The sequence below is a fragment of the Canis lupus genome, chromosome 22 (genome assembly GCF_048164855.1).
Source record: "Canis lupus baileyi chromosome 22, mCanLup2.hap1, whole genome shotgun sequence".
In the NCBI taxonomy this organism is placed as follows: Eukaryota; Metazoa; Chordata; class Mammalia; order Carnivora; family Canidae; genus Canis; species Canis lupus.
In genome coordinates this window covers 40,754,735-40,769,507 of record NC_132859.1, presented here as the reverse complement: position 1 = coordinate 40,769,507, position 14,773 = coordinate 40,754,735, and the positions used below count along the sequence as shown (strand labels likewise).

At 51.1% G+C, this 14,773-nt stretch overlaps 1 protein-coding gene across 4 annotated transcripts in view; it reads right to left on the bottom strand.

The window, feature by feature from the left end:
* Positions 1-14,773, bottom strand: part of LOC140614177 (protein-cysteine N-palmitoyltransferase HHAT-like protein) — a 66,297-nt gene that overhangs the window by 33,440 nt on the left and 18,084 nt on the right. For all 4 annotated transcript variants that reach the window (XM_072793152.1, XM_072793154.1, XM_072793155.1 and 1 more), the window contains exons 4-9: positions 13,431-13,573; positions 11,764-11,853; positions 7,896-8,012; positions 6,579-6,683; positions 4,288-4,449; positions 1,293-1,469 (exon numbers count right to left, since the gene is read on the bottom strand). In XM_072793152.1, the coding sequence (XP_072649253.1) occupies positions 1,293-1,469; positions 4,288-4,449; positions 6,579-6,683; positions 7,896-8,012; positions 11,764-11,853; positions 13,431-13,573 (794 nt within the window). The remainder of the gene's footprint in view (positions 1-1,292; positions 1,470-4,287; positions 4,450-6,578; positions 6,684-7,895; positions 8,013-11,763; positions 11,854-13,430; positions 13,574-14,773) is intronic.

Sequence of the window (14,773 nt, the reverse complement as noted above, 5' to 3'; positions counted from 1 at the left end):
CAGTACCTGGACCACTCACCAGGGATCTCTCAGCAACCAACTGAGGCACCATCCCCTGTAAATGCCCCCAGAAGACTACCAGGTTAGAGGCTTCACTAGTGGGCCAACAGAAAGGACATGCCAGTGATTTGGAGGGACTGAGGCCCAGAGAGCACAAAGCACACTGCTGGTGAATGGCAAGGCTGGGGCTGGTCTGCAGCTTTCATCATGACATCTACAGTAACAAAGGATGGTGGCACACAGGGACCTCCAAGGACATCCAGGTCCACACCTTGTTTAAAAACTGGGATCAGGGACGCCTGGGTGGCTCAGCGGTTTAGCGCCTGCCTTCAGCCCAGGGCGTGATCTTTGGAGTACCGGGATCAAATCCCACATCAGGTTTCCTACATAGAGCCTGCTTCTCCCTCTGCCTGTGTCTCTGCCTCTCTCTGTGTCTCTCATGAATAAATAAATAAAATCTTAAAAAAAAAAAAACAAAATAAAACTGGGAGCTGAGGCTCAGAGAAGGGGTAAAATCGGTCTAGGGTCACCAAGTGAAGTGTCAGCAGAGGCAGGCCTAGAGTTCAGGTCTTCTGTGCTCTGCCTGCCACCCCATGCCCCCCAGACAAGCTAGGCATGGCCACCCAGGATCTGGGGCACAATTTGGGATTCAGAGACCCTGGGGCATCCCAAGTCCCAGAGAAACAAGGCCAATCTAGGGTCGGGAAAGCAGTGTGGCCTTGCTAATCAAGGAAGGCCTTATAGTCAGACCAACATGGTTTGAACTCAGTTATATGGTTTTGGATGACTTAGCTAACTAATTGGAATCTTAGTTTCCCCATGTGTGAACTGGGATTATAATATATGACCCTAGGGATTGTCTCGGTGAGTAATCATGAACCACATGCACCCCAAGTGCCAGGTAGGGGCTCTATGCTGTCACATGGACAAAAATTCAAACTGGGCCCTCAGCTGTCCCTTCCATTCATTGATGAAAAAATAACCCAGGGTCCAATCCCATCTCCTTCCCCTGCATCCATTTCTTCCTCTTTTGCGGTCCACAAGTCCAATGGCTGGTGCCAGGCTGTAACACATCATAACCAGCACAATATCACAAAACATGACTGGTACGTGTGCTTGGGCAGCCTCTGGTTGTTCTCATCCCTGGGGCACGGCTTTGGGGCTGGCACCCCTGGGGCTGCTTCTGGATTATGCAGGTGGCATCTGGGGTAAGTGAGAGCTCACTGCAGCTGGGGCTGGGTCATGGGCTTCTGGGCAGGGTGTGGGCTCAGGTTTGAGGGACCGGGCCATACCATGAGGGCATCGATGAGCTCATCATCATGCCTGCCCTTCTCTGCCAGCGTCCCCATCTGACTCCTGAGGGTCTTCACTTCACTCGACAGCACCTTATTCCGGGACTTCACACCCTCAAACTTCTTTTTCAGTTCTTCAAGCTCTCTCTGGAGGCCATCTCGCTCACCAACAAGTTTCTGTAATCCAGAAGTATAGTTGTGGGCAATGGGGCTGAATGGGACTTTGGCTACATCTGGTCTCTGGCTCCTACTCAGAGGTGAGGCCCAGTGACAAGAGAGGACCTGCTGAAGGCCCGAGAGCAGGGCAGCAGAGCTGGGGCCCCAGAGCCTAGCCCTCACCTCTGAGGGTTGTCAGGTGGGCCCATAGACTCCTGCCCCCTGCCCTTGCATGCAACTGATGTCACTGATAGATGACAGCACTCCTCCATCAGCCTGAGGACACAGGCATCCAGGCAGCTGCCCTTGCTCTGCCAGGGTCAGACCTGAGAGGAACCACACTTGCCAACTGTGGGTGTGTCCTCCACAAAGGATGGCTGTCCTCACCTTTCAATCCTGGCCTGAGCTGGGGAAAGAGAAAAGCCATGCTTTCATGAGCAGCACTGAGTCTAGGTTCAAACTGAAGTGGCTCACCCTACCAAGAGCCAGAATGAGAGGGAGGTGCCTGTTGCATCACCTCACTTCCTCCATGTATGTCCAGCACATCAGCCTAGACTGTGCCTCACTTGGGTCAGCTACTAACTGGCAACTCAAGTGCTGTGCATGCCTTTGGAGTCTCTCTTTATTCATCCCTCCCTCCCTCCCTCCCTCCCTCCCTCCCTCCCTCCCTTCCTTCTCAAATATTTCCTGAGGGCCTACTATGTGCTTAAAATTGTTGTAGATGCTGGGGATACAGCAGAGAACCAAATAGAGTCTCTGTCCCCAAGGAGCTAACATCCTAGCTGGGGAGACAGATGTTAAATAGTGACAAGTGCTTACTGGAAAGTGGGGAAGGGAATGGGTAGAAGGGACAATGGCATGGTCAGGGAAGTCCTCTCTAAAAGGTGACATCTGAGAAGAGATCTAAAGGAAGTGAGGGTATGAGGAAAGGCCCTGGGGTAGAGCATGTGTGGCTAGAGCCCAGTGGGAGAGGGGGCAGATCAGGAGCAAGGTCAGAGGGGGCAGAGTCCAGATTAGGTAAACCATCAGGAACCAAGATTGAGACACTGAGGAGGGTTTTGGGCAATAGGTTACATAATCTGCTTTGGTTTTGAGGGTTAATTATCATTGGAAAAGTATTTTCAGATCCCCGTGGAAGTGACTTACAGAAATGAAAAATTGTTGGTGATGAATTTAGAAGACCACCAATCTCTGCAGGTAGGCAGCCATTATTTACCTATTGCTCTGCTGTCTACACACTCTAGGCTCTAGAAGCCTCCTGGCAGAGGAAGTGCACACAGGGAATATCTTCTTTCTACTCACATTGTGGCTTACAAGAGGTTCAATGACTGTAACATATTCTATTCTGTGTGAACATGTAAGCCTGAGCTGGGTGCACCACACACCCAACATTTTCAAATCTCAGCTCCCCATCTCCCTTGAATTCCCCTCCCTGTGTCCCCTATGCACCCACTACATTCACTGGAAGTCCTTCAAAACCCCTCTGTATCTCCCCTTTCCATCTTCCATCTTGTCACTGAGCCCTGTAAAGTCAACCCTCAAATGTTGCAGGTGTCCAGCCTTTGGCTATAGTCCTACTGCCTTGGCTCAGGTTCTTGGTCATGTCTCAAATGGATTACTGCCTCCGCCTTCCATGCCTCCTCTGACCTAGCCCCCCATACCTGACCATGTGACCTTTCCAACATGCACAGCAGTCCAAACCCTTTGGTGGTTCTCTACTTCCTTCAAGATTAAAGCCCAACCCCCTAGCTGGCCTTGCCCACCTCTCCAGTCCTACTGTTCTCTCCTCACACCTGATGATCTAGGATGCTGGGGGTGCAATGGAGCAATGGTCACAACGTTCCTAGCACAGGGTCTAGTCTTGAGTAGACACTCGCAAATGCAAGTCTCTTGATGACAAGGTAAGGCCTCACCTTTAAGAGGCCCATTGCCAGGGCCACTGAGGTAGGCTGTTCAGCCTGCCAGCACTCTGTCCTGTCCTGCTTCTTCCTCTACTTTCTTTGAGAAAACCCTGCTCCTCACTCTCACGCCAATTTCTCAGAGGCTGACTCACCTCCCAGACCTAGGGGTTAGGATCCGAAGCCTGGCCAATCACAGCAGCCTGTATCAGTGACTGGCTATAGTGACTGGCTCAGGGATGGGCCCATGACCTATGCTAGCCAGGTGACACTTAGTTCTGGGACTTCACTGGAATTACCAGGAAAGAGAAGCCCTTTGTTTGTTTGTAGTACCAAAAGCTGGAATTACCAGGAGTCTCCACTCGAGAGGGTGAAGTCAGGTCCAGAAAACGTGGCATTAAGTAAGACCAAGTCCCCAGATCCTTGGATCCATCTGTGCCTAAAGCTAGGCTGCTTCTATACTGTTCATCTACAATGTGCCAATCAGTTCTGTTTGTCACATAAGCCCGGTAGAGTCCAGCTCCTGCCACTCCCGGCACTGCCAGTGAGATGCAGTGCATGGTGCTAGTGTTAGCCCGCCCGCCTTCCAGCAGCCTAGAGCTCTCTTCCATTGAGCCCTGTCTAACACTGTTACTGGCCATCACTCTGGGCTGTGACTTTCTCCTCTCCTTCTACAGTGACCATTTCAGGTCCAGCCTCTCCAGAACAGCCAGGATGGGCCACCAGAAGCTCATGAAATGGGCTGAGGACCCAGTCAGGAAGTTCAAGCTGGATTAACAGGACATAAGGAACATGCACCAATGTGACCCCAAACCCCATGTTCCCTGCCTCTAAGGGGTGGCTTGGAGCTCATGACCACAAGGGCTTTGAGGCCCTGCAGAGGTGGTCATGATCTCCTGGTCCCACGTACCCAACTGACCTCTTCCCTGGACATGCATTACCTCCCAGCCGTCCTGTTTTTCTCTTTCTAGGTTGCGGATCCTCAGCAGGTTTTTCTCCTGTGCTGAGAGCTTCCTTGGGTCTGGATAGGCAGATGGCTCATCACTGGACATTCCCGTAGACTGGCTCCGGGTCTGTCCCAACTGCTTCTCAAGTTCGCGAACCTGAGGGTGATAAAGTTCGTCATTCCACAGTGGGTCTGCACTCACAGACTCAACTGCTCAGGGGCTGTCCTAAGGTACAATGGGAAGCCCCACTAGACAGAGGACACTGTACTTCCAGATGAACACAGAAGCCCCATATGAGGGGCACTGAGGTGGGGAAAGAACCTGGGGTGGCATCTGGAGCAAAACAGGGGAGGACACAAGGGAGGTTTAGTCTGAGAATGAGAAAGATCACGCCATCCTTTATCAACTATTTGAGACCAAGAAGCAGACGTGTGACTCCAGGAACCTGGGAGGGAAAGGATGGAGGACCTCAGTACAAGGAAGAACTCTCTAACCCAAGACTGGGTGCATTCCTGGGGAGACTGTGGGTTCCTGGCCACTTGCAGGAGATGCTGTAGAGGAAGGGCGGGGTTTAAAAGCTGAAAGATCAGCTCAGAGCCTCACTAGCTGTGTGACTATGCACAGCTCACCTAACTTCTCTGAATCTCGGGTCCCTTACCTATGAAATGGGCCTAAGGGTCCACCCTGCATAATGTTATAAGGATTCAGTATCCTGAACTTGTTTAAGTCTGGGAACTCCCAAGATCCTTCTTGAGATGAGAAATCTTGGGGCCCACTCCAGACCAACAAGTCAGAGCTCCAGGGGAAGGACTGGGAATCTGCATTTTAAACAAGTGCTATGGGTGCTTTCTAGGATTAGGCAACTTTGAGGTGAAGCTCTCAGCACACAGTCTAGCACTCATAGGCTCTCGGCAAGTGGCAGGTAGATGTCACCCCACAGAACGATGGCTTTATTGCACTGGGGTTGATGTGAATAACTCTTAGGGTCCTTCTAACACGGGTTTCCGTGTTGATACTACATAAATGATGGAACACAGCTAGGTAAACCTGTGCCGGGGCAAAATTCACTAGGATCCCCAGTAAAGGCCCGCAGCACGGCTCTGAAGGCACATATCAGCGCCCTCGTGTGGCATGCTATGGTAATTCCATTTAAGCATCAGCACGAACAGTGTGAAACTTTTAATCATTTATCTGTGCATCTTAACAACAACTAATGTGTGGTGTGCTTATTATGGCTGGGCACTGGGCTGGGTGCTTTACAAATGTTATTTCATTTAACTCACAACACTCTTTTTTGCAGACTGAGGGGCAGAGGGATGAAGTGATTTGCCCAAGGTCATCGAACTAGTCTATAGACTAGTGACGGAGGCCAGACTCAAACTGGGGTCTCTTGAACCCCAAGGCCACACATTGGTCATAAATCACAGTGTTTTGGACACTGTTCCCCCTTCGTGTTGGCCTCAAGGGTCCTATAGGATGCCCTAGGATAAAAGCCACCCAGGAACTGTGAACTTGGAAGTTCCTGGGGATGAAGGCCATGTACTTGCCCAAGAGGGAAAGTCACCCACCTACTCTTGTGCTTCTTGGTTTGAAGGTGAAAGAGGAAAATAACCACCACAGCTAACCTTTGTGCAGTGTTCCCTTCACGCAAGGCACCATGTTGGCCATTTTACACCTATTGACTCATTCAGTCTTCCCATCAACACTGTGGGGTAGGTCCTGTTGTTATCCATGGTATAAGGAGAAGAAAACCGAGGCCCAGAGAGGTGAAGGAACTTGCCCACGGTTGTACAGCTGGCAAGTTGAGAGCTGGGATCCAAATTCAAGCAGTCTGGCTCTGGAGCCTCAGCTCATAGCCTCTAGAGAGTGCTCCAAAATATTTAGAACATAAAGAGGGGGACAAGGCTAAGTCTTTAGTGGGTAATTAAAACTTTCAAAAGTCTACAAAGCCATCTGGACAAAACTGGAAAAAGCCGGCAAGTACACCAGTCACGCAAATTTACATGAACTAGGGGAAAAAATATGCCTAGAGTAAAATAAATCAAAGGTTTTGGCATTTCTTAAGTGCCAGTGCCTGGCACATGGTAAGTGTTATATAAATCCTTGTTCATCAAATAACAAATTAAAATCAGGTTGGTGGGGGAAAATATAAAACAACAGCCCTGCAAGTATGCTCTGCTGGGCCTAAAGGCCTTTCTAAGGTCCTACATGTCCAATGTGAATTGATATGTGCCTTTCTGGTGCATTTCAAGCCCTCTGTTCTGGGCCAGAAGAAGTTCACTCACCTTGCTTTGCAAAACGAGAATTTGTTGAGCCCTCCCCCTCCAGGTCCCTGGGGAAGACAGGAGCTGTTGGACATTCACATCTTCCCCGACCTCGCTGGTCAAAACCTGGAAAGGACAAGGCCTTTGGTGAAGACAGGAGAGAGAGGGCCCCACGAGAACCCTAAAACTGCCATGTACTCAAGCAACACTGGCTGTGTGGGGCTCCCAGAGGGCCTAGGCCCTGCTTACACACTTTTCTCCTGCCTCAAAGGCCGGCTGACCATGCTCTCAGAGCATCCATCCTTGGGAAAGTAATGATTCTCTTGTCCTTAGTATTTCTTGGTCATGTTGACCGCAGATAAGGAATCGCCAACAATGTTTAAATGGGGTCCCCTGCTCTTGACATATTCTGGGATGAGTGAACCACAAAGTTGACCAAAATCTGTTTCCTCAATTTGCTCACCTATCACTTAGAACTGAGATCATTCTAGATGGCTACAGGAAATACATCGCCACAGGGACTCGACCTCTGTGAAAAGCCACTGATGAGGGGCCATGTCTGAGTACAGCAAGAAAGAGGACCATCAAATGCCAGCTGGGGATATTTGGTTTCAGCAAGGCCCAACATTGTGGCTGCTGAACGGTGGGGTGCAGACCCTAACTCAAGGCTTTGAGGTGGAAACAGAACTCTCCAGCTGGTGCCCCCAAGCCCCTCTGAAGCCTGTCATGGGAACCAATCTAGTGCACCAAGTCTCTGGTGCTTGTTTCCACAATAGAATACTGTTTTGGAAATCTTGGCTAGTCTGAGTGGTTCCAGCAGGGAAGACAAATGCCAGAGAATTCACTATGTAAATAAAAATAAATAATGAAGCAGCTGGGCCTGTGTCCCAAGTCTGAGTATTTTCCTTTGAAAGGGGTCTTTAATACACAAACAACCTATTCATTTTCTAATATTACAGATGGCAGAGGGCAGGAGGCAAGTCTTGGCAGGCTTCCAAGTCCAAGGTGGCTTATTAAGGAGAGACCCAGGATCTACTAGGGTACATGTAGCACAAGGAAAGTCCACAGAACTCTCCCTGGGTAGGTGGCACTGTCCTCTTCTGTCCAGGGTGAGAAGGGTACCACTAGGGCCTACAGGCAGCTGAGAACCCTAATCACCAATGGTCTGCATGAAGGGTGGACAGAAGGAAGTTATTGGATGTGGAGCCTGACCCAGAGCAAGCAGCATGATGCTCATGGGGCCAAGCCCTTGCTGCTCCTGAATGGAACCCATTGTTCTGGCCATGCTCTTCCCAATCCCAGCCAGTCAAGAACATCTGACCCTTGGCTCTGGAATACCTTCTGGGCCATCCGGAGCTCCTGCTTCACAGTCTGGATCTGGTTGCGGAGGTCACTCATCTTCAGGTTTGTGGCTGCCAGCCTGTCCTGCAACACCTTCACCTCTGGGGTCTCTGGCTAGTTGGGCAGGGTGAGAGGAGAGAGTAGTCACTTGTTGCCTAAAGAGTAACAATAATCATAGGATCCGTTCAACCAGGTCTGTGCTGGGCATCATGCTAGGTGCTCCATGAGGGGACACTCATTTAATCTTCATGAACCTCTGTGAGATGCATCCTGTTGCCAGCAAAGCAGAGGTTGGCAGAAGGGGTGCATCCCCTTGGCTGGGGGGACCTGGTTGGAAAAGCTGGAGCAGGGACACGAATCTGGCAGCCCACCTCTGGGAGCTGAACCTTTCACTCACAATATCGCACATCCATGGATGCAGGTGGTGGCCACAAAGGGGGAACCCCTGGAGGGAAGCCTGTGGGATCCACAGCTCCCAGACACTTCCAAAGTGTGGGCACTCTCTGCTGTGCTCCAGAGACTGGCATTGCAGCTAAACTGTCCCCACTCAGAATAAAGAGAGGACTAGTTCCATCACAGAAGGCAACCCTCGCTTGGCAGGAGGATCACAACCATCCTAACTTGAGGCCTCCTTCTCCTGAAACCCATCAGCTTGGGCCCTGAGCTCCTTTTCCTGGCAATGAAATCACTAAACAGAAATAAGGACCCTGTTTCATTGCCAAATGTTCCATTTCTGTGGCTTGAAGAACTGTAGCAATCATGAAAACTGCCTGCTGGAACTCATAGAAATATCTTTTTTTTTTTTTAATAAGGTTTGATTTAAACTACTTGGATGTAAATTTTTCTCAAATGTGCCACCCATTTCTGTCTTTGGTAGAAGTTTCTGAGACTCACAGAAGTTTGGCCTTAAAGGGATTTCCACAGTCAGCCCATGGGAACCCCTTCCATAAGTGATGAAAATAAGGTCCAGAGAGGGGAAGTAACTAGCCCTGGGGCACGCAGCCTGTTGGGGGTGACATGAGTTGGATTAGAAGAAGCCCAGTCCTTCCCCAGCGCTGATTTTCCCCCTTGAGGCTGTTTCCGGCACCTAGGCATCACGAGTGGGCTGATCAGGAAGCGGACACACAGTCCAAGAAGTCTGACCTCATCCGGTTCCCTCCCCTATGGAATGAGTATACAAGCACTTCCCTGTCCGCTTCTTCACAGCACCACCATGAGGCTAAACAGAATAACCAATGTGAACAGAGTATACACTGGGAACTTACATAAAACACAGATGTATCTTTTTAAAAAATTGTGTATGTGTGCACATGTGTACGTGTGTGTATGTGTGTGTGTGTGTGTGTGTGTGTGTCCTTCCCCCCAGTCTGGCTGCTTGCCATTCCTTCTCACTGCTGTTGGATGCCTGTCCTGCCCCTGCTAAGGTGCTGCTTTGCATCTGCCCAAGGCTGGCAAGCAATACCCCTGCCTGTCAGGTCTTTGATACCATGGGCCCACTGGCCCTGACAGGTGGTGCAGAAGTTGTGTTTATGAGCATCCCATGGGATGGGCTCACAGCTGTGAGCCTGCTCAAAGCATGGGAAGGGCAGACATCTTGGACCCGGATCTAGAACCCAGGCAATGACTCCCCTCTCCAAGCCTGGTTCCTCATCTGTAAAATAGGATTGTATTAACACCAGTGCCTGCGGCGGGGGGTTGCCGTATGAGTTGAGAGGAGATGTGTATGAAGAACTCTGTCTGGGGCAGATTCTGACAGAGGACCGTGCTGGGGTGCCTAGCCTGGCTGGGGTGAGGTGCTGCTGGGGTGAGCAGCTGGCAAAGGGTGCTGAGGCCTAGCTAGTGTCCTAGTGAGGGCTGGGCCCATGTGCATGGCAGCCTTCTCCCCTTTGCTCCCCTTTGCTTGTCCAGGAGTCCTCTCCTCCTGGACAGCTGGGCCAACTCTATGTCGTCGTCATCTCAGAGCTGCTTCTGCCTGGAGCAAAATTCCACAGGCTTTGTGGGAGACCTGAGCATGGGCCTAATCCTCCCGTTCCCTGTGCTATTTTCTTTGAGGGAATAACTGACATGCAGTCCAAGGGGAACAGACAATGCCAATGCTGCTCACGACATAGCCTCTGGGAGCCCCACACCAACCATGCCAAATGGAGACAGGGCATTCAGGTCCACTCTGGAATGTGCTTTGGCACATGGGGGCCAGAATGTGCAGTGATCGCAGGCCTCTGAAATGTGGTTCAGGCTTGGGCTACCCTGAACCGCATAGTGAGGGGGCACATTGCTTTTGTCCTTTCTCTGATCAGAAGGTGCCCTGGAAAACACAGGGTACTGCTGAACTGAGGCTGACAGCCTGTCACCCACTCTTCCATCAGAAGCCTACCGGGCTCCCTGCAGCCACGGAGCAGAGCTGAGTGCTCCAGGGAGGTCAAGGCCTCCCTCCGTGGGTGACTCAGCCTCCTCTGGTTTACATTCCCCTTTCCCTCTTGTGGGAGGCTGGGCTGCAGCCAAACATTGCTCAGCCAATACCCAGCGAGGAAACAGAATACTTAGTGCTCACCGGCCTCTCCACCATGCTTATACTGCTCCTGCTGGAGGGCCCTTCCCCATCTTCCTTCTGCAGCAGGCCCACCACAGGAACCCCTCCTTCAGCCCATGTCCCAGATGCCTCACATGGAGGGTGTGTTCCCCCTGTGAACTCTTGAGGGCCTGGGGCTCTTTCTGAAGGCCCTGTCCCTCTCCTTCCTTCAGCATGGCTACCCATCCCCTCTTGGGCTCCCCTTTGTACAGAGGACCTGTCTTTGATTCCTTATGTCACAGGGCTCAGAAAATCCTGTCAGTCTCCCATCAATGGCAGCCTAGTCAGGGACATGGAAATGTTCTGTGTTGTAGATAAACCAGGAGCAGCTGAGCCAGGAAAAGTCCTTCAGAACAGCCCCTGCCAAGGGCAGAGCCCCTCTCTTGCCTCCCTAGCAAGGAGACAGGTTTACACTAGACTAACATTCACCCCAGTGAGTTCCCTTCCTGGAACCTAAGGGCCTGTCGCTGTAGACTGAAGGCTGAATCCTCCTCAACACGGGCATGAGGTGGCTTGATGCTGAGTTGTAGGCAAAAAGGAGGTGGAGCTAGAAAAGGAGCACTGACGAGGTAGTCCTAAGGCTTGACTCCCTGTATCTCCAGGCTTCCTATGAAAACCCCTGGGGAGGCTTTATTCTTAAGACTCTGATGCTACCTACTATTTGGTGTGGGCTCCATGCCTTTCCCTGGTATTCCACAGGGTCAGACTGCCTTCCTTTTATGGAGCAGCAATTCCCATTTCCTGGGTTCAAGGCCCTACTCACTGGCTCAGTGGACTGGAAGGTAGGAAATAAGCTGCCATTCCCAACAGTCACTTTTATTTTGTAGACTTGGGAGTTCTAAAAAGGCAAGACTTCTCACAATATGAAATGTGCTCCCCACTGCCCCAACTAGGCTCAAGGAGCAGTAGTGAGCTCCTTGTCCCTGGGGTAAGTAAGAGGCTGGATATCTCCCCAGTGAGGATGCTGTAAGGGATGCTGCTGGGCCAAGAGTAGGAGGCCAGTTGGAGCAGGCCTTCCCTGCTGGTCCTGAAATTCTAGGGTTCCAGGGTCTCCCTCACTGGGGGCTGATCAGAGTTAGACCTTCTCTGGCCTCCCTGGGGGCATGTCTGGCCTCAAGCCACAGACTCAGTTACTGTTCCCTGACAACCACTCTGAGGATGCTGCACTAGTGGGCACAGGCCAGGCAATGGGGTGGAGGTGGACCCCGAACAGAGGCGCCTACCCTCCCATAGAGGACAGGAGAGCCAGGCCCACAGCTGCCCCACAGACTCTCTAGCACAGAAGAGAACTCATACCAAGGCTCTGTCTGCCGTCTGAGCCCTCGGCGCCTTGGCTCCCGCGTCGGTGGCCATCTTGGCTGGTAGCCTGGCCAGGGCCCTCTGCAGCTGAAAAGCAAACCTTGCACTTAATACTGGATCGTGCTTGGCAACTGTGGTGCCTGAGTGCAGCGCTCCCCTGCCACCGCTGGGCGTGTGCTTGCTGGTTTCACTGGTTCAGCTCACTTTAGGACCATTAAGGGAAGAGCTCTGCCCTTCAAACTGCTCTGCGATGGGAGAGGGCCTAATCGATTGTCTGCCTCACTCCCCAGGCACACACCAGGATTCACTGCTGTGCTCCACATAATACATAATACTGCAGCCATGGTCTGCATCCCAGAGTTCTACCCACAATCTGGGAGGTGTTACGTAAAGGGACGATGGACTTTGTGCAGTAGACAAGAAGACAGGGTCTGAGATGCTAAGAAATCTGCCACATGAGCTGATGGCCTATTGCCAAGCCCGGCACTTCATACAGGCAGCCAACTGACCCTTTAAAAATTTCCCAACTGTTCACAGAAAGGAAGACCATGTCTGACAAGGCTGGGGGTGGCCTGCCCTCCCACCTCTGACCTCACCTTGCTCCATTCTTGGCCACACAGGTTTCCTCTCAGACCTTCTTCCCCACTCAGGGACTTGGTGTCTGCTGGACCCTCTGCTTGTGACCCCTTCCCACCCTCCAGGGACCCACTGTGTGTGCCCCCTCCTCTGAGAGGCCCTCGGTGCTGGATCTGCTTCTGAGGAGGGCAAGGTCCATGCCTATTTTGCTCCCCAGTAGAGGGCCTGGCACAGAGCCTGAGATGGTTCTCAGACAATTTGTTATAGAGTAAAGAAGCTCTAATTTGATGCCCAGAATAACAACTAAGGACAATTCCAGAGGACAACAGAATTCGAATTGCAATGCAGCACCACCATGTGCTGTGTGACTCGAGAAAGCCCTCTAACCTCTTGGAGCTCCAGCCTCTTCAGCCCACATAAGGGAGCTAGGTTTTCTCTAGCATTCAGATTCCATTCCAGCTCCTATGGGACCATGAACTCCTTGGGTTGTGTCCTTGCAAGATTGGGGGGGAGGGTCTGTGACTAGCTGTGGGACGGCAGGGAGCAGCAGAAAGAGGAACATGGGCAGAAGTGAGACCCACTGGTGGAGTGTGCCGGGCTCTAACTTCACCTTAGCAAGGACCCCTGTTAATGTATGTAACAAACATTTATCTAGCATTTGCTACATGCCCAGCACTGCCGAAGCATTTTATATTATTGAGTCTCTTAATCCTCAGAAAAACCTTAGGGTGAGTACTATTATTACTGCCATGTGTCAGATGGAGGAAACTGAGGCACAGTGAGTTTATAACCTGCTTGAAGTCACAAAGCATGTCAGTGATGGAGCTGAAATTCACACCCAGGCGGTCAGGCTCTGGGTCTGTGTCCTAACCACCATGATGGCTGCCTCTCCATGCCCTCTGACCTCTTGCTTCATGACACACTTTCCCCCTCTCAGAACATGGTGAAGACTGAGGGACTCTTTGCACACGCTGACCCACAGGCCCTTCAGAAAGACCCAAAGCATCTAACTGTGGCTCCCTCTCTCAAGGAGTGGTCCAGGGTCCTGGAAGTCCCCTCTAGAGGCAGGAATGACTAAGGCCCCTCACTTCCCGCTCCAGCTCCTGGATGCGATTGCTCAGCTGCTTCACTCTGGTTTTCGCACCCTCTGACTCTGCCGTCAGCACCCGGTTCTTTTTGGACAGCTCGACAATTTTGGTGGCAATCACATCCCCGGCCATACCAGCTGTCCCTATGATGAAGGAAACAGTAAGGTCAATGAAATGCACAGGCCCACACGTCAAACTCATGCCACACTACCAATGGCCCCAGGGTTTTAAAAGCTGGAACACCCAGGCAAGGGCAGAGGCTCAGGGGAGTTATGACATACCTAGTCACCCTGAAACCCAACTCCCATGAATAGAAATGCAGCCACTCAGAAAATTATAAATTTTATTTCTATGGGATATAAGTTTATTGCCCCAATTCTTCATGCCTTTCATGCCCTCCTCAGTGACAGGTTACACATCCACATCCTATGCTCTATGACTCTACTGTGCCCTCTAGGCAATAGGATATACTCCCTCAACCCTTCTATGCCTGCCTGACTCTGGCTCAGCCAATGACTTATTTGGCCATCAGTTGTCAGCAGATAAGGCACAGGTAGAGGCTTGAGAAGCATTTGTGTAGTTAAATCCCCCTCTTTTTGCTCATGCCATCTCCACAAGAAGAACACAGCTAGGCCAGCTGGCTGGTCCCAGGAAGAGGAAGAGAAACGTGGCACATAGCTGAACCACCCTAGCTAGGCCTGGCCTAGGTCTGCCAAGCCCCAATTAACCCCAGATGTTTGAGCTCAATACATGCTTCTTGCTGAATGCTGCTGACATTTTGTGGTGGTTTCTTTCAGAGTTTTGTGGTGACACCGAACCAGTACAAATGCAAGCATCCATTTAGTATGTATTTATTGGGCTTCACAAAGGGTTGGATACTCTCTGTATTAGGGATTCAATGGTGCATAAAAAAGATTTATAGAGTTTACATTCTAGCCAGGGAGATAGATAATAAAAAACAAATAAATATGTATTCCAGTGTCCAGGAAGACTACGTGCTATGAAGTAAAAGAAAGCTGGACAAGAGAATGAAAGGGATAGGTGACACTATTTTAGACTGAGTGGTCAGGAAAAGCCTATCTGAGGAGGTATGTATGAATAGAGACCTGGGTGAATGAAGTGAGGGAGCAAGCCATCAAGAAGAGTGTTCCCAACTGGGAAGAACACTCTAAGAGGAGGACACAGCAAGTGCAAAGGTCCAGAGGCAGGAACATGTTTGGAGTTGTTGGTCTGCTAAGAGCATCAAGCAGGGCAGAGTAGCTGGAACACAGTGGACAAGGGCAGGAGGCTGTGGAAGAGGTGGCTGGAAGGGTGTGAATGTGGGAAACTGAGTGGTGTGGGGC